The sequence below is a fragment of the Dunckerocampus dactyliophorus genome, chromosome 2, assembly GCF_027744805.1.
Source record: "Dunckerocampus dactyliophorus isolate RoL2022-P2 chromosome 2, RoL_Ddac_1.1, whole genome shotgun sequence".
NCBI lineage: Eukaryota > Metazoa > Chordata > Actinopteri > Syngnathiformes > Syngnathidae > Dunckerocampus > Dunckerocampus dactyliophorus.
Genome location: NC_072820.1, coordinates 41,964,208 through 41,990,715, shown reverse-complemented (window position 1 = coordinate 41,990,715; position 26,508 = coordinate 41,964,208). Strand labels below are relative to the sequence as shown.

Sequence of the window (26,508 nt, the reverse complement as noted above, 5' to 3'; positions counted from 1 at the left end):
AGACAATTAAAAAAAATGAATAATAACATAAAATAATAATTAATGTTTGTCCACTGAACTGTGTTATGCTATAAATATATTTTTGTATGATTCCAATCATTTTAAAAAGTAAAATCCAGAATCTCCTGATGAAATACATGGCGGAAACCTAAAATGAGGCTGCAGTGAATCGCTCCTCTCCCCTTAAGTGCGCAGCTGAGCCTACGGCCTGAGTGCACTTCACCGAGTGCACTCAATTGCAAATGGCGCGTGCCCATTTCTGTTTGTCAGCAGGTCACCAATATCATGTCGCAGAAACATTTATTACACACTATGACTTTTTACAACCTGTGTAATGTATTTAATGTAAGTATGACATCATTATTCTTGCTGATAGCACAAGAAAAGACAGAAATGTCACACAGGAGGCACTGCAGTACTCCACCTCATCTTGAAAGGGCAGGGACGTGCGTGAGCAGGAAGGTGCTTGTCATTGCTGTCCTTCCATAGAGAGGAAAAGCCAGCATTTTTTTTTTTTACAGCAGCTGCAGTAAGAGCAGCTTTTAGCAACAAGTCAAATGCGTAAAATACAGTATATTTATATGCTCTGCTGTATGAATGAATGAACCTGACTGCCAAAATGGAGAATTATACTGTACAGTGGTACCTCGGTTAATGTCCGACCCAGTTAGCGTGTTTTTTGGTTAACATAAAAAAATTTTGCAAAAATTTTGCCTTGGCTTGTGTTCGCCCGCTTGTTTAGCATCTGAAAAACTGTCCGGTTGGTTTACGCAATCTTGTGATACTTGCACGTGATGGCACAATGCATTGTGGGCCGAGGGCGCCATTTTATGTATGTAAACAACACACGGCTGCACTGTGCAGCACAAAATGACCACGCTCCTGCACGACTTATTTACACTTTGTCAAGTACTGTTTACATCTAGTGCACGTCAATAGTACGCGCAATGCACTTTGTTCCTGCATGGTATGCATTGTTAGCACCACTTCCCGCATCCATGAAGCAGTCGTGGCGTTATTCAGTCCCGCGTGACGCCACACAACAGCAGGCTTACCTTAATTAATTCCATTATTTGCAAGGGACCGACCTGAGCATTCCCCCCAACTTGCTCCAAGAGGTGGGGGAAGAGTTAACCCATTCATGTGAATGAGAAACACATAGGCACGCTTTGATATGCACCGCCAGCATTGTTTGCACACAGGTTGCGGTGCATTTGAGGTGCTTTTATTCAGTTTACATTAGTCAATCAAAAGCCAATCAGCAGCACTATGTTTTTTGGTGAACAAATTGCTGTTATATGGTTGTGTTCCTTTTTTTTGTCCAAGGGTGTCCGCTACAGGTAAAATGATATTAAATGTTCACTTCTTCATTTCATATGTCATGTTTGTGGCATTGTTTTTTTCTAATGTAAAGCACTGCATAGATTTTTTTTTTTGTGGCATGACTACAGAAAAAAAGGATTGCCCTCCAAGCATCATTTCTTCTCGTTCCCCTCCCTCTTTGCAAAACTAGGTATGAGTGATGTTAAATGTTCACTTGTCCAATCACTTGTCATTTGTAATAATGTTTGCATTATTTTGTGCATCAGTCAGGAGATCGGGAAGATCCGGGTTCGAATCTCCCTTTGGGCATTTCTGTGTGGAGTTTGCATGTTCTCCTTGTGCGTGGGTGGGTTTTCTCTGTGTGCTCGGGTTTCTTCCCACATTCCAAAAACATGCATGTTAGGTTAATTGTAGACTTTAAATTGTCCATCGGTATGAATGTGAGTGTGAATGGTTGTTTGTCTATATGTGCTCTGTGACTGGCTGGCAACCATTCCAGGGTGTACCCTGCCTCTCACCCAAAGTCAGCTGGGATAGGCTCCAGCGTATCTCTGCAACCCTAGTGAGGACAAGCGGCATAGAAAATGGATGGATGGATATTTTGTGCATGTAAAACTATGATTATTGTCTATAAAATGTGTTTTGTGTTGACGTTTTTGGGTGTCTGGAATGGATTCATTAGATTTACATTGTTTTCTTTGCTTCGGTTAGAGTCTGTTTTGGATTGAGTCAGACCAAGGCACCACGGTATATCCAAACTCAACACAGGGCTTTTACAACAAAGTATCAGGATGGAAGGATATTGGGTGCATGTATTCCATAGATACATAAAAGGTAAGACCACAAATGTTTTTCAATTTACAAAAAAATAATAAATGTATTCATGTTTTCATGTTTAACAAAAGTGAATTGTTCTCTTCTTTTTCTTGTTATCCTCTTAATGAGCAACCTGTATTAACATTAAAAAAACCTCCAAAGGAGTCAGTGCCTCACCAGCCATGAACCTTACCCGCATGTCACTGCTGTACAGGCATACCAAATGCAGTTTCCATGCTGTATATTGTAGAGTACTGTATGACAAACCTGGAGGTGGCTGCCAAAGCGATGTCCACTTTGACCTTGAGAGTGTAGATGTGTATCTCAGCCACGGCTACAACCTCCCTGACAAATAGAAACTCTGGCTCACCAAGTGGGATCATTTCATCTGCAGTCAGGAGCAGCTGTTTGCTCTGGGAGCTCACAGGGTTGGATGCCGTTACCTAGGACACATATACCAGGTTATTTTAATAAATTATGTTGAAATATGGCCCTGGCAGCCAGTCTCACCCAAAAGTCAGCTAGGTTAGGCTCCAGCTCACCCCTGATCTTGAACAGGATGGGCAGCAGAAAATGAATAATAATCCATCCATCTATTTTCTATAATGCTTGTTCTTATTGGGGTCATGGCAGAGATGGAGCCTACCCCAGCCAACTTTGGGCGAGAGGCTGGGTACACCCTGGACTGGACGCCAGCCATAAACATTAGAACAAAGAGGCTTACCTTTAGCTTGTACTCAGCCGCTTTCTTGAACACGACACTATAAGATTCTCCTTCATATGCAAACGTCTCCAGGTTGTCGATCACCCATGAGAATGTTACTGATGAGCCACTCTCCACTTTGGCTGAAAAGGACTGTGATGTAACATGAGAATATGTCATTGAATGAAAACTGGGTGAGATTGAATGTAATTCATTTTATCACCTGGGGGATGTCCACAAGCATCCTGTGGTGTTCACTTGGCTCCACGCTAAGCCCGGACACACCTTCATAGCCACGCAGCGTCACATTCAAACTCTGAGCACCAACAGCATCCGTCACACTGATGGTCAGCGTCTGAACCCCCACCGAGGGTAAGAGGAGAGTCACGGAGGAGAACCATGCAGCCCCATAATTGGTGCATTCAGGCAGAGCTTCGGTGCAAGATGGGGTGAAGGTGAGTCCAGTTTGAAGCACCGGGGCCGACCATGAACACCTGGCGTTTTCTCCTCTTAGAACCTTGACCACCATGAGAGTTGAGACGTTAATTTGAAGGTGGATCTGGTTCTTTTCATCCAGTGGAGGGTGGATGATGCTTAGCCCAAATGAAGAGCTCACACTCGGCGTCAGAGCCTTCATGTAAGAAGGTGCGGTTGTTTCTGTACGGCCAAACATCTCCTCGGTACCGTGAAGGGTGTCTGTGTAAAGCAGTCTCAGATTGCACACCACCCCATCTACCCAGTGGCCACCTTTGGGCATGGAAGTAAGACCGCCCTCCCACCAGCCGCCCCACGCTGTCCCCTGAAGAGACATATAACTCTGTCTCCATGGTGAATTTAAGGACGCCTCATTTGAAAGGCAATGCAGGAAAGTCCCAGGTTTACGAGTGTGTTGAATGGCAACAATATCATCAGGGTACACTGTGATGGCTTCCTCTGGAAGAAGCACCTGCAGAAAAAAACAAGAGTAACTAGATAAATATACATAGTTGGAGATGATCACACACAGTGAAATATTTCAAGAATGTAATTCTTAATAAGTTTGAAAATTAAATAACTTTTGCACAACTGTCAAGTTGTCAACTGTCAATAATAGAGCGTTAATGGCGGTAACTTATTTATTTAATGAATTACATTTATGGCGAGCCACAGCTCACTGTTATGACGACAGACGGCAGCACTGTGTAGTTCCCCACGGAGTCACACAGAGACTGATGGTCTTTTATAACTTTAATCTAACCTGAACACATCAACGGCGGTGCAATTCCTACAACATATACTGTATATATTTCCAACTCACAAACGCGTCTTTTGTCACTTCGTCGTCGGAACTACACTTCCTCATTGTCACTACACCACCGCGAGATGCATTCAGGCACACTGCGAACATCACAAGAACGTCTTTATTATGAATCTACACAGAAACACAAAGAAAAACAATAAGTGGATATCAGTCAGTTTGACATTCTATATGCGGAAGTACAATTTGCTGCATTTAAGTATGCTCGGAAATCCCAGAAAATACACTCAAAAGGTGAATCGACTTAACTGACGTGTACGCTTGAACGCAAACTCTCATTGTTCGTGCGTTGTTAAGTGCGATTCAAATGTTATGCTAACTATTAAAGGAAGTAGTATTAGCTAAATAGATTTTTAAGACGTGTAGTATCTTTTAGCTTGAATTACATTTTCAGTTCATTTGGAGCTGTTAAAACATGCAAATATATCGAATCCATTGATCTTTCTTGCAATTAAATACAGTAAAAATGGGCATATTTCAGACATCATTTCAAATGTTGATTAATCATAATTAATTCATTTGAAAACCATCATTAATCTGATTAAAAATGTTGATCATTTGAAAGCACTACAAAAATACATGACAATTTAATATTATGATAATCTTCAAAGTATGACTGTTTTTTCAAATAAAAACGCTTTTATTGCAAAGTGATCATCTATTTTTTGTATGTGCATATTATAACACTGCATTATTGGACACTACTACAAATATGTGAATTCAGTTGTAATATCAAATATCCTAATAGTGAGTCTTACTCTTTTTTTAGGCATGTACTTGTGACGTACATGTCATCATAAAGTGATCGAGTACAATTCATTTTTTTTACTTTGTCTTTTGACTGTAATTTTATGCTTTTGCTGATATTTTTTCCCATGTTCCAAATAAAATGAAACTGTAAAATACAAAAGTCCATCCATCCGTTCATTTTCTTCCGATTAGCCGGGTCTGGGTCGCGGGGGCAGAGTGGAAGTGTGGAAGTCCAGACTTCCTGGTCCACGACTACCTCCTCCAGCTGCACCAGAAGGATACCAAGGCGTTCCCAGGCCAGCTGTGAGACATAATCCCTCCAGTGTGTCCGAGGTCTGCCCCGGGGCCTTCTCCCGGCTGGGCGTGCTCGGAACACCTCACCAGGGAGGCGTCTGGGAGGCATCCGGACTAGATGCCCGAGCCACCTCAACTGGCTCCTCTCGATGTGAAGGAGCAGCGGCTCTACTCTGAGCTCCTCCTGGATGACCGAGCTCCTCACCCTATCTGTTAGGGTGAGTCAAGCCACCCTATGGAGGAAACTAATTTCAGCGGTTTGTATCCGCGATCTCGTTCTTCCGGTCATGACCCAAAGCTCATCACCATAGGTGAGGGTGGGAACATGGATCGACCGGTAAATTGAGAGCTTTGCTTTCTGGCTCAGCTCTCTTATCACCACGACAGTCCGGTACAGTGACTGCTTAATGCAGACGCTGCGCCGATCCGCCGGTCGACCTCACGCTCCAGCTTCCCTCACTTGACCCCGAAATACTCCTCCATTTGGGGCAGGACCTCATTCCTAACCCGGAGGGAGCAATCCACCCTTTTCCGGCTGAGCACCATGGCCTCAGATTTGGAGGTGCTGAGTCTCATCCCAGAAGCTTCACACTCAGATGCAAACTTCCCCAATAAACGCTGAAGGTCACAGCCCGATGAGGCCATCAGGACCACATCGTCTGCAAATAGCATACAGTAGACCAGATGCTAAGGCCCCCAAACTGGACTCCCTTGACGCCTCGGATGCGCCTACAAATTCTGTCCATGAAAATTATGAACAAAATCGGTGACAAAGGGCAGCCTTGGTGGAGGCCAACGTTCACCGGAAACAGGCTTGACTTACTGCTGACAATGCGAACCAGGCTCCTGCTCCGGTTGTACAAGAACTGAATGGCAGGTTGGAGCACGCAACCAATCCCATACTCCCGGAGCACCCCCCACAGGACACTGCATGGGACACGGTCGAATGCCTCTTGCAAGTCCACAAAGCACATGTAGACCGGTTGGGCAAACTCCCATGTACCTTCCAGTACAAGGGTGTAGAGCTGGTCCAGTGTTCCGCGACCAGGACGAAAACCACATTTCTCCTGTAGCCGAGGTTCGACTAACGGTCGTACCCTTCTCTCCAGCACCTTGGAATAGACTTTCCCAGGAATTCTGAGAAGTGTGATCCCCCTATAGTTGGAACACACCCTCCGGTCTCCCTTCTTGAAAAGGGGGACCACCACCCCAGTCAGCCAATCCAGAGGTACTGTTCCCGATTTCCACGCATTATTGAAGAGACGTGTCAGCCAAGACAGTCCCTCAACGTCCAGAGTCTTGAGGAATTCAGGGCGAAACTCGGACACCCCTGGAGCATTGACACTGGGGAGCATTTTGACTACCTCAGATACCTCAGCCACGGTGATGAAACTATCCGCCTTTGTGTCCTCAGACTGCTTCCTCTACGGAAGGTATGTCGGTGGGATTGAGAAGGGCCTTCCACCGTCCAACTATATCCTCAGTCGAGGTCAGCAGGCCCCCGTCTCCACTGTAAACAGTGTGGATCGGGAACTGCTTCCCCTTTCTGAGGTGCCGGACATTTTGCCAGAACCTCTTTGAGGCCAACCAAAAGTCGTGCCCCACGGCCTCACCGAACTCCTCCCACACCCGGGTTTTTGCCTCGCCCACACTAAAGCCGCATGCCGCTTGGCCTGCTTCAGGAGTCCCACAAGTCAAAATAGAAAAGTATTATGAAATTATTAACTTTCTATGTCGAAGAGACTTTGGAGTTGTTTTGGAGTGATTTTAGTTGAATTATCAGATGTCTTTTGCAGGCTGTTTTCCAAAGGATGGCACGGAGAATACAATGCGGTGAGGGGCTCTCCTCCTTCCTGAATTTTTTTGGTTTTTCCTCAAGCTGCTTCTTCTCCCCTGTAGGCTTCTGGCGCCTCCTAGGGGATGTCGACTCAGCTCTTAATGTGTTAATCTGACTTGAATACACTTTTGCGGGTAAAAGCCAACATTATTATTATTATCACTAGTAGTACAATAATATTATTCATTATGAGACATCTGGCTTACTCACGCTTAAAGTTTCCAGGTCAGACAAAGATCGTATTCTCAAAGGTAAGTCTGCCACCAAGTGGTAAAAGGGAGGTATTGATGAGTATCTGGGAGGTAACGCAAAGCGGCTGACCCCTGCTGCTGAGAGGTAGGGGCTACATGGACTGCTGTTGGGGAGGCAAGCTTCCAGAGTGTGACACCAATACTGGCCCACGCTGCAACCCCCTGTTGTGTTGCACAGCGGAACCGCCGAGCAGCAGCTGAATGGATTCAGTAGGGAGCTGCAACCTAAAGGAGCAAAGGCATTAATTTGTGATTCATGAACACACACAAAAAAACGGTGCAGTGTGGTGCACCTGGAGGTACTAGGTGGTGGCTGGGGCTGCAGTAGGGTCGAAGGATTTGGACCCGGACCAGAGAGGACGTCGGGCTGGGCTGGATTACGAGTTCCAGTGATGTCAGTTGACCTGCATGGCTGAACCACAGACCTGGGAACAACTGCATCTGTTGACAAAAAACAACACACATACGCCGGAATTTACATGAATGTGTTTTTGTATGAAAAAAATGGTGAGTAACCAACTACTTGTAGTGGAAACTTACTGACCTCCACTGCATGTTGTTCACTGTCTGGGATAGTGGGGAGGGGCTCGATCTGGAACTGATGGTAGATGCCAGTCATCAGAACCACTCCCACAAGGTAGCTGTCTACTTCTGGTAAATATTCTAGGACATAAACAAAAGTACATCAGCTATTATGAGTAGGATTACAGTTACAACTGCTTGTATTTCCACTGAAGCTCACCATTTAATTGGTTTTCACAGAAGAAGTGGTGTTGTTTACTACAAGGGGTTGTCCTCCATTGTCCAGGTGTTCCCAAAGCCATCTGAGGACACACTTCCAGTTTTTCCCTGATGCCTCCATCCGTCCATGAAGGAGTTGCTGACTCCACAAGCCCACCCTCGTTTGGCCCTTCTACCCTTGTTCCCTTCAGCCAAACCCACACAGAGCCTTTTCTAACCAAAAAAAAACAATAATGACAAGTACAAATGGGCGGGGTGTGCCAGAAGACTGTAGCAGCTTCACAAAAACAAAAAAAAGGAGCATAATTGTAAACTTACCCATATAACTTCAGCTATGTTTTATTTTATTTAAAAAAATATTAAAAAATAAAATAAAAAATAAATACAAAAATAATTTAAAAAATAACATCAGCTATGTTAGAGGTAAATATTTTTTGTTTTGTTATTCTTTGTTTTTTTCAGCCACACTTCAGAGGATAAGTTGATTATACTGTAATATATACACTTCAATTATTTCTTATTTTTTTGCATTTTGTTTGTCACATGTAAATGTTTCAGATCACCAAACAAATTTAAATATTAGTCAATGACAACACAACTGAATACAAAATGCAGGTTTTTAATTCTCACAATTTTTAAACTTTATTATTAAGGGAGAAAAAAATCCAAACCTACATGGCCCCTGTGTGAAAAAATGAAAACAGATGGCCGGACATTATCCTTCAGGATTTTTTGGTAGACAGCAGAATTCATGGTTCCATTTATCACAGCAAGTCTTCCAGGTCCTGAAGCAGCATAACAACCCCAGACCATCACACTACCACCACCATATTTTATTGTTGGTGTGATGTTCTTTTTCTGGAAAAAAAAAAACTTCTTACTACAGATGTAATGGGACACACACTTTCCAAAAAGTCCAACTTTTGTCTCGTCAGACCACAGAGTATTTTCCCAAAGGTCTTGGGGATCATCAAGATGTTTTCTGGGAAAATTCAGACAAGCTTTATTGTTGTTTTTGTTCAGCAGTGGTTTTGGTCTTGGAACTCTGCCACACAGGCAATTTATGCCCAGTGTCTTTCTTATGATGGAGTCATGAACACTGACCTTAACTGAGGCAAGTGAGGCCTGCAGTTGTTTGGATGTTGTTGTGGGGTCTTTTGTGACCTCTTGGATGAGTTGTTGCTGCGCTTTTGGGGTCATTTTGGTTGGCCGGCCACTCCTGGGAAGGTTCACCACTGTTCCATATTTTTGCCATTTGTGAATAATGGCTCTCCCTGTGGTTTGCTGGAGTCCCACAGTTTAGGAAATGGCTTTGTAACCTTTTCCAGACTGATAGATCTCAATTCATGTCAGTTATGTTTCAGCAGTGGGCAATCACTTTTTCACGCAGGGCCATGTAGGTTTGGATTATTTTTTTCCCTTAAGAATAAAAAGTTGAATTAAAAAATTGCATTTTGTTTTCAGTTGTGTTGTACTTGACTATTATTTACATTTTTGTGATGATCTGAAACATTTAAGTGTGGCAAACATGCAAAAAAATAAAAAGTGGACGACACATCTGAGACAGTTTCCCAGTTCTCGGTAGACTTACACTGGGAAAGAGTGCTGGATGAAATTTTGCAAATCCAAATCAGCAGCTGCCACGTCTCCGCCATGAGTCTGCAGACAGGAATTCAAAGCTTCGGACCATGAGGACGTCTTTTTAGAAAGCCAGAAGCATCGCAGGCTCGGCAGGTGGATCTGACCACCTTTTGGACAGGGGATGTCTTCTGCAAGATGGCCTTCGTCACACACAGAGGTAAATATTTAGCATCATTTTCAGCCTGGTTAACTCCTGCCACACGCGCCACTAAAGGCTGTGTGTGTTATCTCCCAGCCAGTCAGTGAAGAAAGCTAATAAGATGATAATGCCAATGTGAGTTCATTTTGAACATGCTTCAGGACCGTCACATGCTAAGACTTGCACAATACAACATGTCTGAAAAGGAGTAGGAAGAAGCAGATCCGACCCCTTCTCCAGTCTCAGCAACTACTGATATTGTTTCTTCACTTCCCGCGCGTTTAATAGGGAAATAAAAGAATAAAGCATGTGCAATGGTTGAGTTAATAGATGGAGTTTGTAGATAACTTTCAGCAATAACACCGTTTCTTCATTATTAGCCCGCAGCACATTGTGGAAATAAAATGAACCAAAAAAACAACAGCAAAAATGGGGAAAAAGAGAATGTGCACCGCAATGTAGCTGTTTCTTCTACTAAAACTGATAGTAAGACACTTTTCCTCTATAACACAACAGCGACACAATGTTTTGTCTTTAAATATATAACATATTTTTTATTATATTAAAAATATACAGATGGCCCCTGCCTCCTTTGCCTCTTCAGTATGCGGCCCTTGCTGGAAAAAGCTTGAACATCCTTGCATTACAGTAAAAACATAATTTAAAAAAATATATATCCGGTTATATAACTTTTTAATTTAAAGTTTTCAATTAATATTGAATCAAAATGACATTAATTGTAGGTGGGTGTACATGTCTCCTATTTATTTATGTACCTCTGTAAATTCTTATTGATATTTATGTATTAACAAAGCATTTAAAGGTGGACGTGGTCTAATAGCAAAGGCACAAACTCAGTTGCCTGCCAAAACTTGTCTGCACAACTCTAATGCGAAGAAATGCATGAAGTGCTATGCAACTCTAGCTTTAATAACAAATTAAGCTTCTCACCTCCTGCTGTGCTGATCAAAACCACACAAAGAATGTTCCACGCCTGCCTCTGTGGAGTGAGCATGACTGGCATTTGCATCAGAGGAAAGATGCATCATACCTAATTAAAACGATTTTTTTCCCACAATGCAGTCGAGTAGCCTAAAAAGCAACATGTTTGGTGTATATTTAGATTTCCCTCCTATTAAAGCCAACACTGCGCCTTCACTCGCAGCCTCTATCCCCTCCTCAGCCTTCCCACACTGAGGTATGGTGGTGTCTCTTCTACCCTCTCTTTAATCGCCTGGGTGACTTCTACTTTGTTTCTCAGCAACAGAATAGAAGCGGAGTGGACAGAGGAGGCCTACACTGCTCATTAGCATGTTGTAAAACCAGACAATAATAGTGAAGGGCACAGGGAGAGACGCAAAAAGTCAAACTGGGCATGCAGTGTTGCATTTCATGTTTTGTTTTTTTTTAAAAAAAGAATATATAGAGATAATATATAGGGATATGTTGCCTTTGCAAAGGTTTTGTGTCCCTACCGGTGACTTGTTGCATGCCAACTATCTTTGTGAGCGCATCATTAAGTGAACAAAAGCCTGTGACGCACATGCAAAAAAAATGCACCCCATTTGGCAAGGCAGGATGCCTTGGCTGTTGCCTGGAGAGAGAAGTCATAAAGTTCAAGGCAGTGAGCGGGTTGGATTTGTTGCATGTCAGCTGCAGCCAACGGCATGTTTCATCTCACAACCAACTTGCACATTCCAATTATCTATTCCAATTTACATCACATGTATCCATATTGAATCCATAAACGAATGTATCCAAGAATATCAAAGCGTCACTGTAAATATGCTAAACATATTCACATTTAATTGTATTATCCCGAAAGAATACTTGAAAATTAACCATAAATGGTATTCCTTTTATTATGATATAACAAAGCTTCCACCATTATCAATCATTATTTGTTTGCTATGAAAACAACGCCGATTTCTGCCCAGTCGAATGAGATGTAATGTTTACTTGAGACACGAGGGGGCGGTAACGCGCTTTTGTTGAATACGCGACGATGAAGAAGAAAAAGCAGGAAAAACCAGGCGTCGGATGGTGACACATCTAAGGTAAAGCGGGGGGGAGAAACGCTTCCTTTCGGGTTTATTGCTGCATACAGTTGGAAATAAAAGTCGTATACATTGCAGTTATGCATGTTAAGTGTTTGAGGTGGTTTCGATGGTTATTTTTTTAAGGAATTAGACGAAGTCGGACCCGTGCGGATTAGCATGTTGGGTGGCCCTTTAACTCTTGTTTACATTGAGCTGCTAAAAAATAGCTTTAGCATCAACACTTACAGTCATGACATCAATATGTTCTGTATATCAGTATCGTTCACCTGGCTTTTCAACGTTTTAGGAGGTGAATTCTGATTACGAGTTTTGTACGAGGTCGGAATTTACGGGGAAAAATCTAACAATAATCATAATAATAAATAACGTATCTTTAGTGCCTCTGACAACGGAAAGTAAAACGAGCATTGTCATCTTTGTAAGGCGGACTTTTTGCTGATGTCATTAGATGTTCTGTGTGCAGTGTGCAAGTTTGGAAGGCACCTGAATGCGGTTTGGGTCTGTGTTTTTGTGTCATTCACAGCAGGTTCTATGCTCCAGTTCAGGACCACAGAAGAAGAACATAGTTGTGAGATCTCCCAGCTCCGACAAGCAGCGTTACAAAACAATGACAGACTCCTTGATGACATGCTGTGCCAGGAAATCTACAAGAAGATCATCAACTACAGAGGTGGCTGGGGCATCGCGGGCACCCCTCTTCACGCCGCCGTGTCCAAGGGCCACCTCAGTTGTCTGCAGGTTTTGCTGACCCACGGCGCCTTGGTGGACTGTGTGGATGTCAAAGCCCAGACGCCTCTTTTCGCTGCAGTTCGAGGGAAGTACCTGGACTGCGTCTTAGCGCTCCTCAGGGCCGGCGCTGACCCTAATGGGAACTCCTCTAACAACTGCTCCCCCGTCCTCACTGCTGCTCGTGAGGGCGATGCTGCAATACTGCAGGAACTGCTCAAACACGGTGCTGAGGTGAACTCGCGCTCCAAAGTCCTGCTCTGGACCTCAAGCGCCAGGGTGTCGAGCGGGCCGCTGTACCTGGCCGCCGTATATGGACACATGGAGTGCTTCAAACTGCTGCTCCTCTACGGGGCCGATCCAGACTACAACTGTGCCGACCCCAGACTGCTGAGTACCATCAAGCAGCCCAAAACTGTGCTGGAGATGTGTTTGAGGCACGGCTGCAGTGTGGAGTACATCCAACTTCTCATCGACTTCGGAGCCAACGTCTACCTTCCCACGCTTATCATCGAGAAGTCCACCAAGCAGAATGAAGCTGTGGAGCTGCTGCTGCAGGAGAGAGGTGCCACACACATTCAGATTATCCAATATCTTATAGTGGGTTTCTTCGAGGAATCTATTGGTGGGTAGTTTTTTTATATAAGATATTAACATATAAAGCACATTTTACCATCTGTATCGTCAGATAAAGCTTTGCAGCGCTATTAGGCCCTGGGTTTGACTCTGTATGCTGCATGTGATGCTCTTAGATGAAGATACAGTATACACGGTGGACGGTCGTCCCTCACCACATCGCGCTTCGAATTTCGCGGCTTCGTTCTTTTTTTCTCCTTCTGGAGGACCACTTTATTTTCGTTTACGGAGACGGGAAAGTCAGACAACATAAGGAAGAACAACAATGTGACAGAAATGAGGTATTTACATCGTGATAAACCAGGTTTTTTGATGATAGTTAAGTGAGGGGAGGGTTATTATATGGGCATACTTATCTCAACCGGCTTTTGCGGCTTCATCCTATCACGGTTTTTCAAAAATATATTAATAATGGTTGAATACGGTCTATTATTAGTCTAAAAATACGGAAGCAAATTATGTTTTTTTGCCTAAAATTAAGCATTATCAAGCATACAAATGGCAAAATGAACTAAAATACATATATATGTTATTCAGAGATGTACCATTCTACACTGGTCAGGTGTCCCGTAATGTTCGGTGAAACACACAAAAGCCACTCATGATTGCCGGAACAACAGGCTTTTATTGCAGGCACAATAACCCCTAAAAAAATGCCTTCTAAAAACACAGTTTACTGTTGCACGCCAAGCTAAAACTCAACTCTGAACCCTGGACGTCACTTCCTCTCCGCCCGCCACTCAGCTCCCTTAGGGAACACATTTATAGCAACACGCACGCGCACGAGTCCTATGTACAGTATGTCTTAAATGGCTTATTTTCTGTGATCACGTCCACTATATTGGGTAATAGGAGTGTAAAGGCGACTGTAGAGGTGTTAGCTCATGTTTAGAGGGCGCTAATAATGTTAAAAAACATATTTAGAAGGTTGCAGACAGGTTTTCTCGGCTTCAGCTACGCAAATATTCTGTGTATGAATAAGGAAATTCATTCATCTGGAACCGATTAACCGTGATAAACAAAGGATTACTGTACTGTCTATAAGATCCTGGTAAACCACAAGTAGGAATATTGTGAAACAAGCCCTAATAATTAAATATACTGTATCTGCTAATGTGGAAATTCCTTTACATTACATTTGCTGACAAAGGGACTACTACCCTGTAAAAAAAAAAAAAGTTATTGAAAAAAGGGCTGTTAATATGCCATTTAAGGTCAGTCTTAGTGGATTTCACGACATTGATTGAAAGAACATCGCCGGGGCTTTTGCTTCTATTTTAAACCAAAAAGTTCGGCAATGATGACCCGCCTTTCGCTTCCTCTCTGTGGTAGCGTCGGGTAACTCAGTCCGCTTAATTCGATTATTTGAATGAGGCGGCTTGGGTAACAGAATTGATATTCATTTTACTGACACAACATGGAAAAGCTGACCATCCAGTTAAGTCGGTTTCAAGATTTCTGTGTTTTTTGGGGTGTTTTTAGGCCAAATGTGTCAATACACTATGTCAAACAGAGAAGACAACTCAAGAGTCACACATGTGAGGTTCTACTGCAAGGAAAGGAAACCAAATGAAGCAAGTTGAACAGTTTTTAAGGTGAAATATAAGGGTAAACACAAAAATGCGGAAAGCCGATCACTCCTTCTCAGCAATTATACAGCAAAACACACACATGGAATGCATACAAGTAGTTTTCCACTTGTTTTACAATCGGTTTATGGCTCACATAAGCAATACTTACTAATACGTATTCCTGTCACATCCTCAGGAAATCCAAAGGCCTTGACGTCACAGTGCAGACTGGCTGTGCGAAGATACCTCAAAAAGATCAACAAGATCCACTGTATCGAGCAGCTGGAGATGCCAACAAGTGTCATTAACTTCTTGCAGTACAAGCCTCTCCCAGTCACCCTTCTATAGCTTCATGTTGCATCATGTAATTTTGTCTCCATACGTTTTTTTTTTCTTTTTAAATTGACCAACTGATCAGTCTGTGTAACGTCAGATCTGTTACATTAAATGTCAATGTGTGGCTAAGTACTGTGTACTTTATTTATGTCATATGTGTGATTTATTTATGTGTGGTAGGAAAACTGCACTTAAAAAAAATGCCCATCCACAATCCTGATACAAAACACACATCATTGCCTTTTCTGTGCGTTCCAACAAGAGAAACGCAGCTAACAATGCGTGAGCCCTCTAAAACGCCCACTATGTTCCATTGACATCACGTGACCTGCATATTAACCAAGATACAGCAACTTATTGTAGGAGCAAACACCAAATAACTACTTTTCTGGCGTAGTGACACAGCACTTTGCTCACAGTGCCTCCCACTACCACTGCTAGAGCAGACATTGTGACAGAGAATGGCTTCGTGTTTCACTGTAGCTGGATCTGCAGACCACCCAGCAACATTATTCTCTGCCTGGGGGGAGTAAACGTAAAAAGTAGTAGTCGTCACGAAGTCTGCCATGATTAGTGATAGCAAACGCTCTCTCTGTATTGCTGTTGTTGCTATGGGGTCTGTGAAATCAATGCGCCTAGGAAGGAAGCTCCGGTAATGCTTAAAATGACCAAAATACTGTCAGTATTACATATCATCGGGAATGTACCTGCTACTACATGGTCACAGAATGTATATAAAACGATAACACGCTTCATAGAGGGCTCTATAGGAGGAATAGGTGAATCCCATTATGTGCATTGTTAGCTGCCTCATGCTGGCAGTGTTTCTGTATTTAGGACGCACAGAAGAGACGTGTTCAAGTCTCACATAAGGATTTTGTGCAGTCAAATTAGACAAAAGTAAAAAAAATATGACCTATAATGTCCTTTATATAACATGACTATCAAGAGAATGCAGATGGTGCAAAGTCCAAGATGTATTGAGATTGCAATGAAGGCTGGTTGAATAAACTGCCGGCATGCTAACGTGCTAAATTCCAAGCTAACCGACTACACGTGCTGAAAAACTTTGGTAATAAGTTTTGATGTCAGTGGGCAAGCTTGTCGACAAAAGCAAATGTTTAGGTTCAAATTATCAAAATATATGTACAAAAAAAAAAAAGATAGTATGCAACAATACAATAGTAAAAAGTATGTTTAAGAGTTGACACATTTTATAGTGACTTCAAGATGAAACACTGTTTATAGATTATCCAGAAATAATTGTGTAAATAATAACCTATGTTTTTGTAAAAAAAAAAAAAAAAAAAAAAGGGGGGGGGGGGGGGGGGGGGTGGAGGCAATATACATTGGAAAAAACACCAATTACATACCATGAAGCTAATATTCTGGACCCCATGACAAAATATCACATTGGGCAGCTGTTATCACCACACAATTGGCACATAACAGTACAGTGAAACCTTGGTTAGCATCATTCATTCGTTCCAGAAGAGCTGACTCTAACCAAATGCATTTTTCCCAGAAGAAATAACGGAAATCCAATTAATCTGTTCCAGAAAGCAAAATATGTCAACGCAAAACACACATTTGATATTTTTTACAATTATAGTTTTACATGCAGAAAACAATGAAAAATGCATAGAAATGCATGCACATGATGAATGAAAGGGATAAATGAGCATTTACGTTTACTTTTGCCTTCATTGAAGATGTGATTCTTGACGTGACTTGACGTGACTGTTCCCAAAGACACACTGTGGCAGCGAGACACCATACTGACACCACCTCCCTGTTTTGCCATGAGTTATTTCTTGAACTCAATAGTGATTTTCACCTGGACACTCTTATCTGTACTGTAAAGAAAGTTGCAAGTGGTAAAGAAGGTGAGAAACATTCCTGAATTGAAGAAATAACTCATGACAAAACAGGAAGGTGGTGTCTGTGTGGTGTCTCACGGCCACATTGTGGCTTTGGGAACAGTCACGCCTTCAGTGAAGGTAAAAGCAACCTTAAATGTTCATTTATCCTTTTTATTCATTATTTATCTGCATTTAAATAGTATAATTGATGCCATTATGGCCTGCTTGCTTAATTTACATAAATTAAGTGTATTTGTACTCCAAGATTAAAGCACCATTCAATCTTTTATATGCAAAAAAAACCCCAAAAAACAACTGAATCCCAATCATTCTGACACTGATCCTGTTTACTTGGCTGTTTCGTTAAACATTTCATATGTAAATCATCATCAAGTTCACCATTTTAAAACAGACAATATTCATTTAGACCAGTAGCATTTTGACAGCCCATAAAAAAAACACAAAGGCACTATATTTATTTGGAAAAGATGCGCCGAATTGTTTTCATTCGTGTTGTAATGAATAAAAGGATAAACAACAAATTGTGAAATCCCTTCTTGGCAAAAAAGCATGCAAAGTCCCATTTATATCTGCATATTGCAGCATTGCGTGAAAACAGCTTGGAGAATTAAGTCCTTCTTTAAAGAAATAACAAACTGCTTCTGTTTATGCTGAACAAAAACAGACTTCAAGTATTGCCATCATGAGGTAAATTATACAGTTTTTAAAAGAATGGACGACTTCTGGTTTAAAGGAAATATTGACTAAAGAGCTTTTGAAGGCTCCTACATAAAGGGAGTAGTCATTGTAGTAATGTTTGTGAATGAATGAGTACTTTTCCACTGCACAGCAAATAAATGACAGTTAGGTCCATACTGTGCCTGCAAATATTTGGACATCAGGAAGTATGTCTTTTTCATTTTGCCTCTGTACACCACCACCATTATGACACTCACACGTTATGTTTGTGTTATTTAGTTCACTGCGTTTGCGATTTATTGTTACTATTATTTATATACTCCTGATCAAATCTTAAGACCAGTTGAAAAATTGCTAGAATTTGCATTTTGCACGTTTGGATCTTAATGAGGTTTTAAGTAGAGCTACAATATGCAAAAACAAGAAAGGGGAGTGAGACAAAAAGCATTTTGAAAAAGTAATTTATTGAAAACTGAAAGCTGTTTATCAGCTGATCAAAAGTTTAAGACCATCGCTGAAAAAATGACAAAAAACTCTCCAAACCAGAACAAAAAATGTTGTCTGTAGGACTCAGTAATGAGTAGCTCCACCGTTCTTGTTCATCACTTCAAAAATGGGTTTGGGCATGCTTGATGCGAGTGTTTCCAGGAGGCTAGTGGGAACATTGCTCCAAGTGGTGAAGATGGCGTCACGAAGGGCATCAACTGTCTGGAACTGATGGCCATTTTTATAAACTTCCCTTGCCATCCATCCCCAAATGTTCTCTATGGGATTTAAATGAGGGGAACATGCAGGATGGTCCAAAAGAGTGATGTTATTCTCCCTGAAGAAGTCCTTGGTCAAGTCAGCATTGTGAACTGCAGCGTTGTCCTGTTGAAAAACCCAGCTGTTACCACACAGACGAGGACCCTCAGTCATGAGGGATGCCCGCTGCAACATCTGCATGTAAGCAGCCGCCGTTTGACGACCCTGCACCACCTGAAGCTCCTGTGTTCCACTGAATGAAAAAGCACCCCAGACCATGATGGACCCCCCTCCACTGTGCCGGGTAGAAAACATCTCAGGTGGGATCTCCTTGTCATGCCAGTAATGTTGGAAGCCAACTGGACCGTCAAGGTCACATTTTTTCTTGTCAGAGAATAAAACTTTTTTCCACCTTTCAATGTCCCATGTTTGATGCTCCCTGGCAAAGTCTAAACGGGCAGTTTTGTGGCGTTGAAGGAGATGAGGTCTTTGAATTCGTTTTTTGTTTGTTAAAACCTTTTCCCGCAGATGCCGTCTGATGGTTATTGCGCTGCAGTCGGCACCAGTTGGGGCCTTAATTTGGGTGGAAGACCGCCCTGTGTCTTGATGGACAGCCAATCGTGTGATTTTTTTTGGGTCTACCACTTGACTTTTTTGTTCTATAATGCTCAGGATCTTTACAAAAATTTAGAATGACTGATTTACTGCACCCAACCTCAGCAGCAATGGCACGCTGCGAGAGGCCTTGCTTATGCAGCTCAACAATCCCACCACGTTCAAAAAGAGAAAGCTTCTTAGCTTTAGCCATCAGGAGGGCATGACCATGTGAATGCCTGACAGAAAATGAACATTTTGAGCAGTTTTGGCTTTTATAGCCTTTGGTCTTAAACTTTTGATCAGCTGTTAAACAGCATATTTCAGTTTAATTGTTGTTTTCAATAAATTACTTTTTCAAAATGCTTTTTATCTCACTCCCCCTTCTGTTTTTGCATATTGTAGCTCCACTTAAAACCTCATTAAGATCCAAATGTGCAAAATGCAAATTCTAGCCATTTTTTAACTGGTCTTAAGATTTTAATCAGGAGTGTATAAGGATTGTTCTGTTGTTATTATTGCTTATAAGCCATCAATCGTGACACGTTGTCATTTTTCCCCCCGCTTCCAATTAGAAAATATTACCATTTAAACACAGGAAGTGAATTTACGATCAGTAATTGCTAAAATATGGAGCTTTAATTTAAGAAGTTTTACAAAAAATATGGTATTTTATGCAGGATATGCCTGTTTTCAATTCATTTCATTACTTTAGAAAATACATTGTTTTATTATTATTATTTCATTATTATTATATTATTATCCTTATTTCCTGACATTTTCGGGGTCAAATTACGATACGTCAGTGGTCCTAAACACAAACTTCCAAAGCATGCCCTACAAATGTTCAATTTTGCATTATATTACATTACTTTAAAAAAGTATTGAGTTGCTTTTCATGCAAGGCAGCTTCAGTGGACAATTACAGAATGGTTTCGCAAGCTCAGCAAAAGTCAAGACTACTATGGAGAAGGTCGGCTGTCAAAACTGTCCACAACTACCGAGGAAAAGGCTTCTTGAGACGTCATCTGTACTTCTGTGAAGAAGGTGTCGGACGTTTCTCTCCTCATCCGAAGAGCTTCGTCAGCGAACTAAGCCAGTATCAGAGTTGTTCATACCCAATTCAGGGAGCGACACTTCCCTTTTATCGGAGGTGTTAATAACAGGATAGGATTATACCACTACTCCGCCCAGGCTTAGTGTAAGGAACCAATAGGAGGAGGGTGTTGGCACACCAATTCCGCCCACTCTTACTGTATTTAAGGCCTAAGCTACCAGCACTTATTAGTTCACTGACGAAGCTCTTCGAATGAGGAGCGAAACGTCCGACACCTTCTTCACAGAAGTACAGATGACGTCTCAAGAAGCCTTTTCCTCGATGGACAACTCCTGTACGACTGAGAGCCTACACAGACGTGTCCACAACTACAGTAAAAAGATGCCTTCATCAATATAAACACAGCGGCTTTAAACAAAGTGCCAACTACTTGGAACATTCATGCATCGGAAAACCAGATTAAACATGTCTAAATTGTCTTCCAAGCGCTGGAATAAGACTCTATGGTCGACTTGGATGTCCGGTATCTAAAGAATGCATAAGGATGATCCAACGCATGCCTCACACAAGCTGGAAATATTAATGTCTTACTTCAAGTTACAAAAAAGTAAATAATAATTCACACTGTGTTACTTTTGCACTTGTCTGAAACCATGTAAAGAAACCATGTAACTTATTGTATACAGTGGATCCATGCACAATGGCAGATTTTTGGTCAAAAAATAATCTAGACTTTTTTATTTATCCCCTTTTTTTTCTGCAAAAAACACATCCCGTAGGCATACGCCATTAGTGGGCGCTAATTTATAAATACGTGATAACACAGATAAAATGTACAGCATACACATACCACTGTTAGAAAGACCAACAATTTGACATGTTTATGCCTGTATGCTTCATTGATTGTGTTTTTTCGATTTTGCACTTTGTTCGGTGGTCCTTGAATGCACCATAGTTGTGTGCTGAAACGCAAAACTTTGTTTGGCAACGGAACGTATGGAGTACCTATACATTTCATACTTGGAATGCGTTGAATGAGGCATATTAGTGAGTGTGTCGTGAGTGAACAATGGCAACTGAAGAGACAAGGGGAGGGTTCTGGATTAATTACTAGTGTTTTTTCGCCATTCGCTGGTGGTCCCGGGCGTAAAGATTCATTTACAAGCTAGCAAGCAACCATGCTAGGGATGACACAGGGGACACAGCGGGGCGGCACAAAGGAGATTGATTAACAATGGTCTACAGCCAATCAGGACGCAGAAAACAATGGGCGGCGCAGACAGACAGAGAGGGAAGAGAGAGAGAGAGAGAGAGACACTTAATTTCCCACAATGCAATTCTTCTTAAAGGGCCAGGCTCGGCCTGTAACAGTGTTTATACGCTGTAATAATAAAAAAAAGAAGCACTAAAAAAATTCTGCCAAACAGCGAATACACGAAAGGTGAACCGCGACAGAGCGAGGGAACACTGTACTCACTTATGCCATTTTGGTCAAATACATTTGAACCCCTGAAAACGGAGGTACATAAAATGGCCGTCATTTTCAAATAAGTGAAATGCGATATTTTTGTAAACGCTCCTAACGTGCAGCTGAAAGTCTATGTGGTGCAGATGTTTTGATTTCAAATCCACTGTGGTGGTGTAAAAGGCAAACCCATACAATCTCAGTCACTGTCCAAATACGTGTGGACATAACTGTACGACAATGAGGTCGGGATATAGAGAATAGTCACAGTGTGGCGATATCAGGTCTTCATTGCATAACAAACAGTCAAGCAGAAATAGCCGCCACACAATCACAGTGTAGTTAGATGAGTCAGTGAGGAAGGTTTACTATGGCGCCAGGAGTTCATGCTGTACTGTGGAAAAGTGTCAAAATGTGTAATACTTGATTTGGTCCCATTCTTTGACACTGGGGTCAGCGGCGTCGTGGTGATGATGGCTATGGAGGCATCTGTTGTTGAGGCGATGCCGGTCGTCGCGGTGATTCAGCCCAGCCCCACATCTAGTGACATCATCACTACAAAGCCCAAGATAGATGTCCAAGATGCCAGCTTCCCGTTCCCACTGTGGGCAAGTTCAGAGTTCAAGGGAGATTCTAGTAAGACAATATATATATATACATACATTGTATATCGTAAATGCTCTGATTAACGGTTCTATCCAGTTCACCTCAGAGTCTCCTGTAATCTCCGGGAGCGTGGTCTACAAAAGCATCTCAAATTACCGCCAGAAGTTGTTACATACAACTTCAGGTCAAAAAATCCCAACAATCCCTTTAACATGAATGACATTTCTTAATACACAGCATTCTCCTCCCTCACCTGACTTGAGCCTCAGGTATGATGTCATCAACCACTACGTAAACCATCGCCCCAGCAGCAAACGCCAGGGCGTATGGCAACAGGGGCTCAGCCAACACCACGGCGACGGCGCCCAGCATCCCAGCAACGGGCTCAACCATGCCACTGAGCTGGCCGTACCTAACAGGAGGACCATAACAAATACAGTGAGCGAATGCTTATTTCAGCCTTGGCGTGAGTGTGTTAATAAGTCCTGTTGAATGTGTCTGTTATCACCAGAAGGCCATCCATGTTGAGACCCCGTACCCTCGAAGTGGCAAACTCACTGCGAGGCCTTCCGGGAAATTCTGGATACCAATACCGATAGCCAAATTCCTGCATGGACAATAAAATGCAAATTCAGATAACTTATTTTGATGATATTATTCTTTTGTTACTAAATAATATCCTGCATATATATATATATATATATATATATATATATATATATATATACTATCTTTCCTATTAGGCGTCACCACAGTGAGTTAATCACGTTTGATTTGACTTAGTTTTAATGTCAAACGCCCTTCCTGATGCAGCCCTCCTATTGGGACATCACCCATGGCTGGGTCAATATAAATGATTAAATATTTGAGATTTGTTTTTTTTTTGTGACAATAGACAACACAATATTCTACTTTTATTCTGTCACTGTCCAAACAGCACAGTGTATCTTTAAATGCTGTGAGTTTTTCCTCCAAAAACGTTATTTTTCTGATTAAAAAGTCATAGCTCGCTCTATGTAGAGATGTATGCTCTTTTTTAAAGTTGTTATTACTTACTTAAGCTAATACGCTCACGTTGCAATGTAATGATATAACCTGTAGATGGCAGCACAGCAATGCATTGGATGACCTGAATGAGAACTCAGGGCCCAAAGTGCTTACTGAGTTGGGAGGATAATGAAAAGGGACAAAGCATGAGTAGCAGAAGGCTTGGCCTCACGCAAGTTCAAAAAAATAGCTGCACTCCTTGCAGTACCACGCTTTAGCCGCTAGATGTAAGCAGCTCACAATTGGGAACATTTATGGGGGAATACAGTCATTTTTAAAAGCACACATAGTATTAACCTGAAAATAATGGTTTCAAAAATAAAAGTAGCTTTGTACAGGGGTGTTACTATACATTATACAGCAAAGTAGGGGTGTCACAAGATCTCGCCAGATTAAAATGTGACAAGATTTCTTGACCTGGGACGATAATAAATAAATTAGTCACACAAGAGATGAAAATTAACTTGATAATTTAGCACACACAGAAGAGTGTAACGTAGTAGAAATTATATTAGTATATTAGTATTTAGAGTTTTTCATTTGACTTCTCTTAAAAGTACAGTTAAAATCTTGTCTCGTCCTCGCAGACCCAGTTTCGTGTATCGCCTCGTCTCGTGCTACCCCTGCTGCCCAGACCTCACAAAGTTACTGTTCAAGGTTACGTATAGCTCTATGGTTGCACTTTTGGAGGTACATACAGTCATCCCTCGCCGCTTCATGTTACAAATTGAGTTGCCTCACTCAATTACGTGTTGAAAAAATATATTAGTTCATAAATCATTGCTGTTTCATGGTTGACTGTGGCCTATTAATTAAAAAAAATATGCATATTTAAGCAAATTTTACATACTTTTGGTGTAAAATAACCATTTTAAATGGCTGAATGAACTAAAATATATACAGTATAAAGGCATCCAGAAGATGCATTCAAAGATATGTTGTGATATGTAGTATTCTAAACTGGTCACTAGGTGCCAGTAATGTTACATTGATGAGGCAATAGCCACTGCTGGAAGTACCGTACAACAACCACAGGGAACTCTCCCAATGCTAACATGTGAGTTTATATTATGTCTTATTAATGCCTTATTTTCTCTTATTATGTCTACTATATTGGGTAATACGAGAGTAAAGGTGACTATAGGGGTGTTATTTCATATCTAGAGGGCTCTAATAATGTTAAAACCCGTATTTAGTACGTCGTAAACCGGTTTTCTATGGTCTAACTATGAACATATTCAAATTATGAATAAGGAATAGGATAAGCGGCATAGAAAATGGATGGATGGATGGATGGATAAATAAGGAATCCTATCCTGGGGAAATTCCATGATCACAGTCGGGTATGGAACCAATTAACCGCAAGAAACGAGGGACGGCTGTACTGTACATACAAACACTAGGAGATGTCAGCGAGAAGAGGCTGCACACAAGCAAAAAAGGACGGTTGTAATGTTACAACACAGAGGCCTGACCATCGTTTTGTTGCTTAACAAACGCATGCTGTATTGTCTTTTGTATGTAGCGCAGTGGTTTCAAAGTAAAGTACATTTCACATAAACAGCAAGGGAACCCTGGAAATACGTCGCTCTTTCCTGTGACTTGAATGTAGAGAACCAAAATTCGACTTCTTATACGGGGATCATTAATGTGTGTTCCCAAATCAAACAACATTGCCACTTTAATCATTTAGATTGATTTAATATTGCTAATACATATTTCATACACTGATGAACCTGGTTTTCGAAACAATATATTTCTGGTAGGAAATAATGGAAAAAGAAATCATAATCAGTGTCCAGCAAGCACTGTGAATGTTAAGATGCAAATGGTCTTTCACTTGTATCGTGCTTTTCCACCTCCAAGGCACTCAAAGTGCGTTGACACTGTTAGCACATTTACCTACTGATGACGCAGCATCAGGAGCAACTGGGGGTCCAGTATATTGGCCAAGGATACTTCGACACGATGACGGAGGATCGAACCCGCAACTTTCAGGTTGGGAGACGACCCTCTACCACCTGAACCATGCCGCCCAAAACAACAAAAAAATTGCATTGAATCAGTTGATGCTTGCTGAACGAAGGTCTTATGATATTTGTTGGCAGTTCAAACCATCATAGTTTGTGTGGCATTATTTAGCAAAAAAAAGGTTGAATTTAGAACCATAGGACTTCAGGTTCATTCCACTTTTGGGGTTCTACTATATTTGTTGGCTAATGGGGCTCACCTTGCACTCTCAAAAGTAGCAGATGAAGTCTTTCCAATTGCTCCAAATCCAACCCCCACAGCCAAGCCCTCTGCAGAAAGAAAACATCAATATGTGAACCGTGTCTGTTGAAGTGTGACAAATACGTGACCTGCGCCTCATTTTAAACAAACTCAGATTTCAAGCAGAATGAGGAATCAACAAAGACCGAACAGACAGGAGGAGGGCAACCCATAAATAAAAAAAAGGATGCAAACAGGCCAGGAATTCTTTTGCATGAACGGTTTAATCCATCTTCTACAGCACGTAACGGCTCCGGGGTTGAAGTGATAGTAAAAAAAGAAAAGCACGATACCAAATTAAAACAGTACAAACAAAACACAGCGTGTTTTTCACGTCTGTTCTTTTGAAGATGGTCAACGCTGAAAACCATACACCAGTAACTGGATGTGAAGAGCAACAACGTCTTCAACGCCATTGTGGAAAGTAATGGATAGTTCCTTTTAACTTTCATCCAAAATGACGGCACAGCGATCTTCTCCCTGCACACACGAGATTTGGTGCATTAGTATGAAGGCAACTAAACCATATTTTAAGTAGCTGTTGTCATAATGTCAGATTAATTTTGTTTTCTTGTGTCCTTATTGGCCTGGGAAGTTTTTTTCAGCAGCCCCAGTGAGAAAACTTAACATAGTTTGTTTCTTCCTGCATGCGCTGGCAGGAGCGATTGCGTGAGTGCCCAACTTTGACCCCAAGGTGCTATCAGAGTAAAATAAATGTGTGTATTTTTATTAAATAAAAGAAAGCACATTATTCCCAACATGGATATAGTGTACATTTACAGGATATTTACTGTAATTCAACATAGTTATTTGTTTTTTTAAATTAACACAAAAAAATGTTGTCTATTGATTTTTCTGAACGTTTTTCTGCAACCTGATTTGGGACCCCTGCTCAATAGCATGCGAATGTTCTAATTTCCCCAAACCTGCTATCCGTGTATAGTGGCCCAATTTATGGAACTAATGATATGTTACTGCGAATAAAGCTACAGGCACTTAAAACACAGAGAAGTCATACCATCCCACTAACAGACGCTTGATT

At 41.6% G+C, this 26,508-nt stretch overlaps 3 protein-coding genes across 12 annotated transcripts in view; 1 reads left to right on the top strand and 2 right to left on the bottom strand.

The window, feature by feature from the left end:
* The window catches only part of pkd1b (polycystic kidney disease 1b), a 48,106-nt gene extending 37,137 nt beyond the window's left edge, over positions 1-10,969 (bottom strand). For both annotated transcript variants that reach the window (XM_054769145.1, XM_054769146.1), the window contains exons 1-9: positions 10,744-10,969; positions 9,604-9,793; positions 8,014-8,225; positions 7,816-7,934; positions 7,565-7,712; positions 7,231-7,496; positions 3,066-3,788; positions 2,864-2,995; positions 2,407-2,582 (exon numbers count right to left, since the gene is read on the bottom strand). In XM_054769145.1, coding sequence (XP_054625120.1) covers positions 2,407-2,582; positions 2,864-2,995; positions 3,066-3,788; positions 7,231-7,496; positions 7,565-7,712; positions 7,816-7,934; positions 8,014-8,225; positions 9,604-9,793; positions 10,744-10,822 — 2,045 coding nt within the window. In that variant the 5' untranslated portion in view covers positions 10,823-10,969. The remainder of the gene's footprint in view (positions 1-2,406; positions 2,583-2,863; positions 2,996-3,065; positions 3,789-7,230; positions 7,497-7,564; positions 7,713-7,815; positions 7,935-8,013; positions 8,226-9,603; positions 9,794-10,743) is intronic.
* Positions 10,970-11,792: 823 nt separating this feature from the next.
* LOC129177793 (ankyrin repeat and SOCS box protein 12-like) lies at positions 11,793-16,315 on the top strand. Of its 5 annotated transcripts, none has more exons than XM_054769270.1 (3): positions 11,793-11,849; positions 12,376-13,203; positions 14,982-16,315. In XM_054769270.1, exons 2-3 carry the CDS (start codon positions 12,384-12,386, stop codon positions 15,131-15,133), a joined length of 972 nt encoding a protein of 323 aa, XP_054625245.1. In that variant the 5' UTR covers positions 11,793-11,849; positions 12,376-12,383; the 3' UTR covers positions 15,134-16,315. The 5 variants fall into 5 exon arrangements, with proteins under 5 accessions (XP_054625245.1, XP_054625246.1, XP_054625247.1 ...); XM_054769271.1 differs by having other exon boundaries at positions 11,800-11,849; positions 12,379-13,203; XM_054769272.1 differs by lacking the exon at positions 11,793-11,849 and adding an exon at positions 14,697-14,809 and having other exon boundaries at positions 11,862-13,143; positions 14,982-15,118.
* A 778-nt stretch (positions 16,316-17,093) lies between these two features.
* LOC129177443 (zinc transporter ZIP11-like) overlaps positions 17,094-26,508 on the bottom strand; it is a 97,484-nt gene continuing 88,069 nt past the window's right edge. For all 5 annotated transcript variants that reach the window (XM_054768581.1, XM_054768580.1, XM_054768584.1 and 2 more), the window contains 4 exons: positions 25,426-25,495; positions 22,657-22,755; positions 22,402-22,560; positions 17,094-22,144 (listed from right to left, as the gene is read on the bottom strand). In XM_054768581.1, coding sequence (XP_054624556.1) covers positions 22,066-22,144; positions 22,402-22,560; positions 22,657-22,755; positions 25,426-25,495 — 407 coding nt within the window. In that variant the 3' untranslated portion in view covers positions 17,094-22,065. The remainder of the gene's footprint in view (positions 22,145-22,401; positions 22,561-22,656; positions 22,756-25,425; positions 25,496-26,508) is intronic.

Excerpts from the sequence above, each read along its gene's own strand:
- LOC129177793 (XM_054769267.1), top strand. The coding sequence starts at position 12,291 with ATGTCATTAGATGTTCTGTGTGCAGTGTGCAAGTTTGGAAGGCACCTG. Across the intron at positions 13,204-14,981 it reads TTTCTTCGAGGAATCTATTG|GAAATCCAAAGGCCTTGACG; the intron begins GTGGGTAGTTTT and ends TCACATCCTCAG.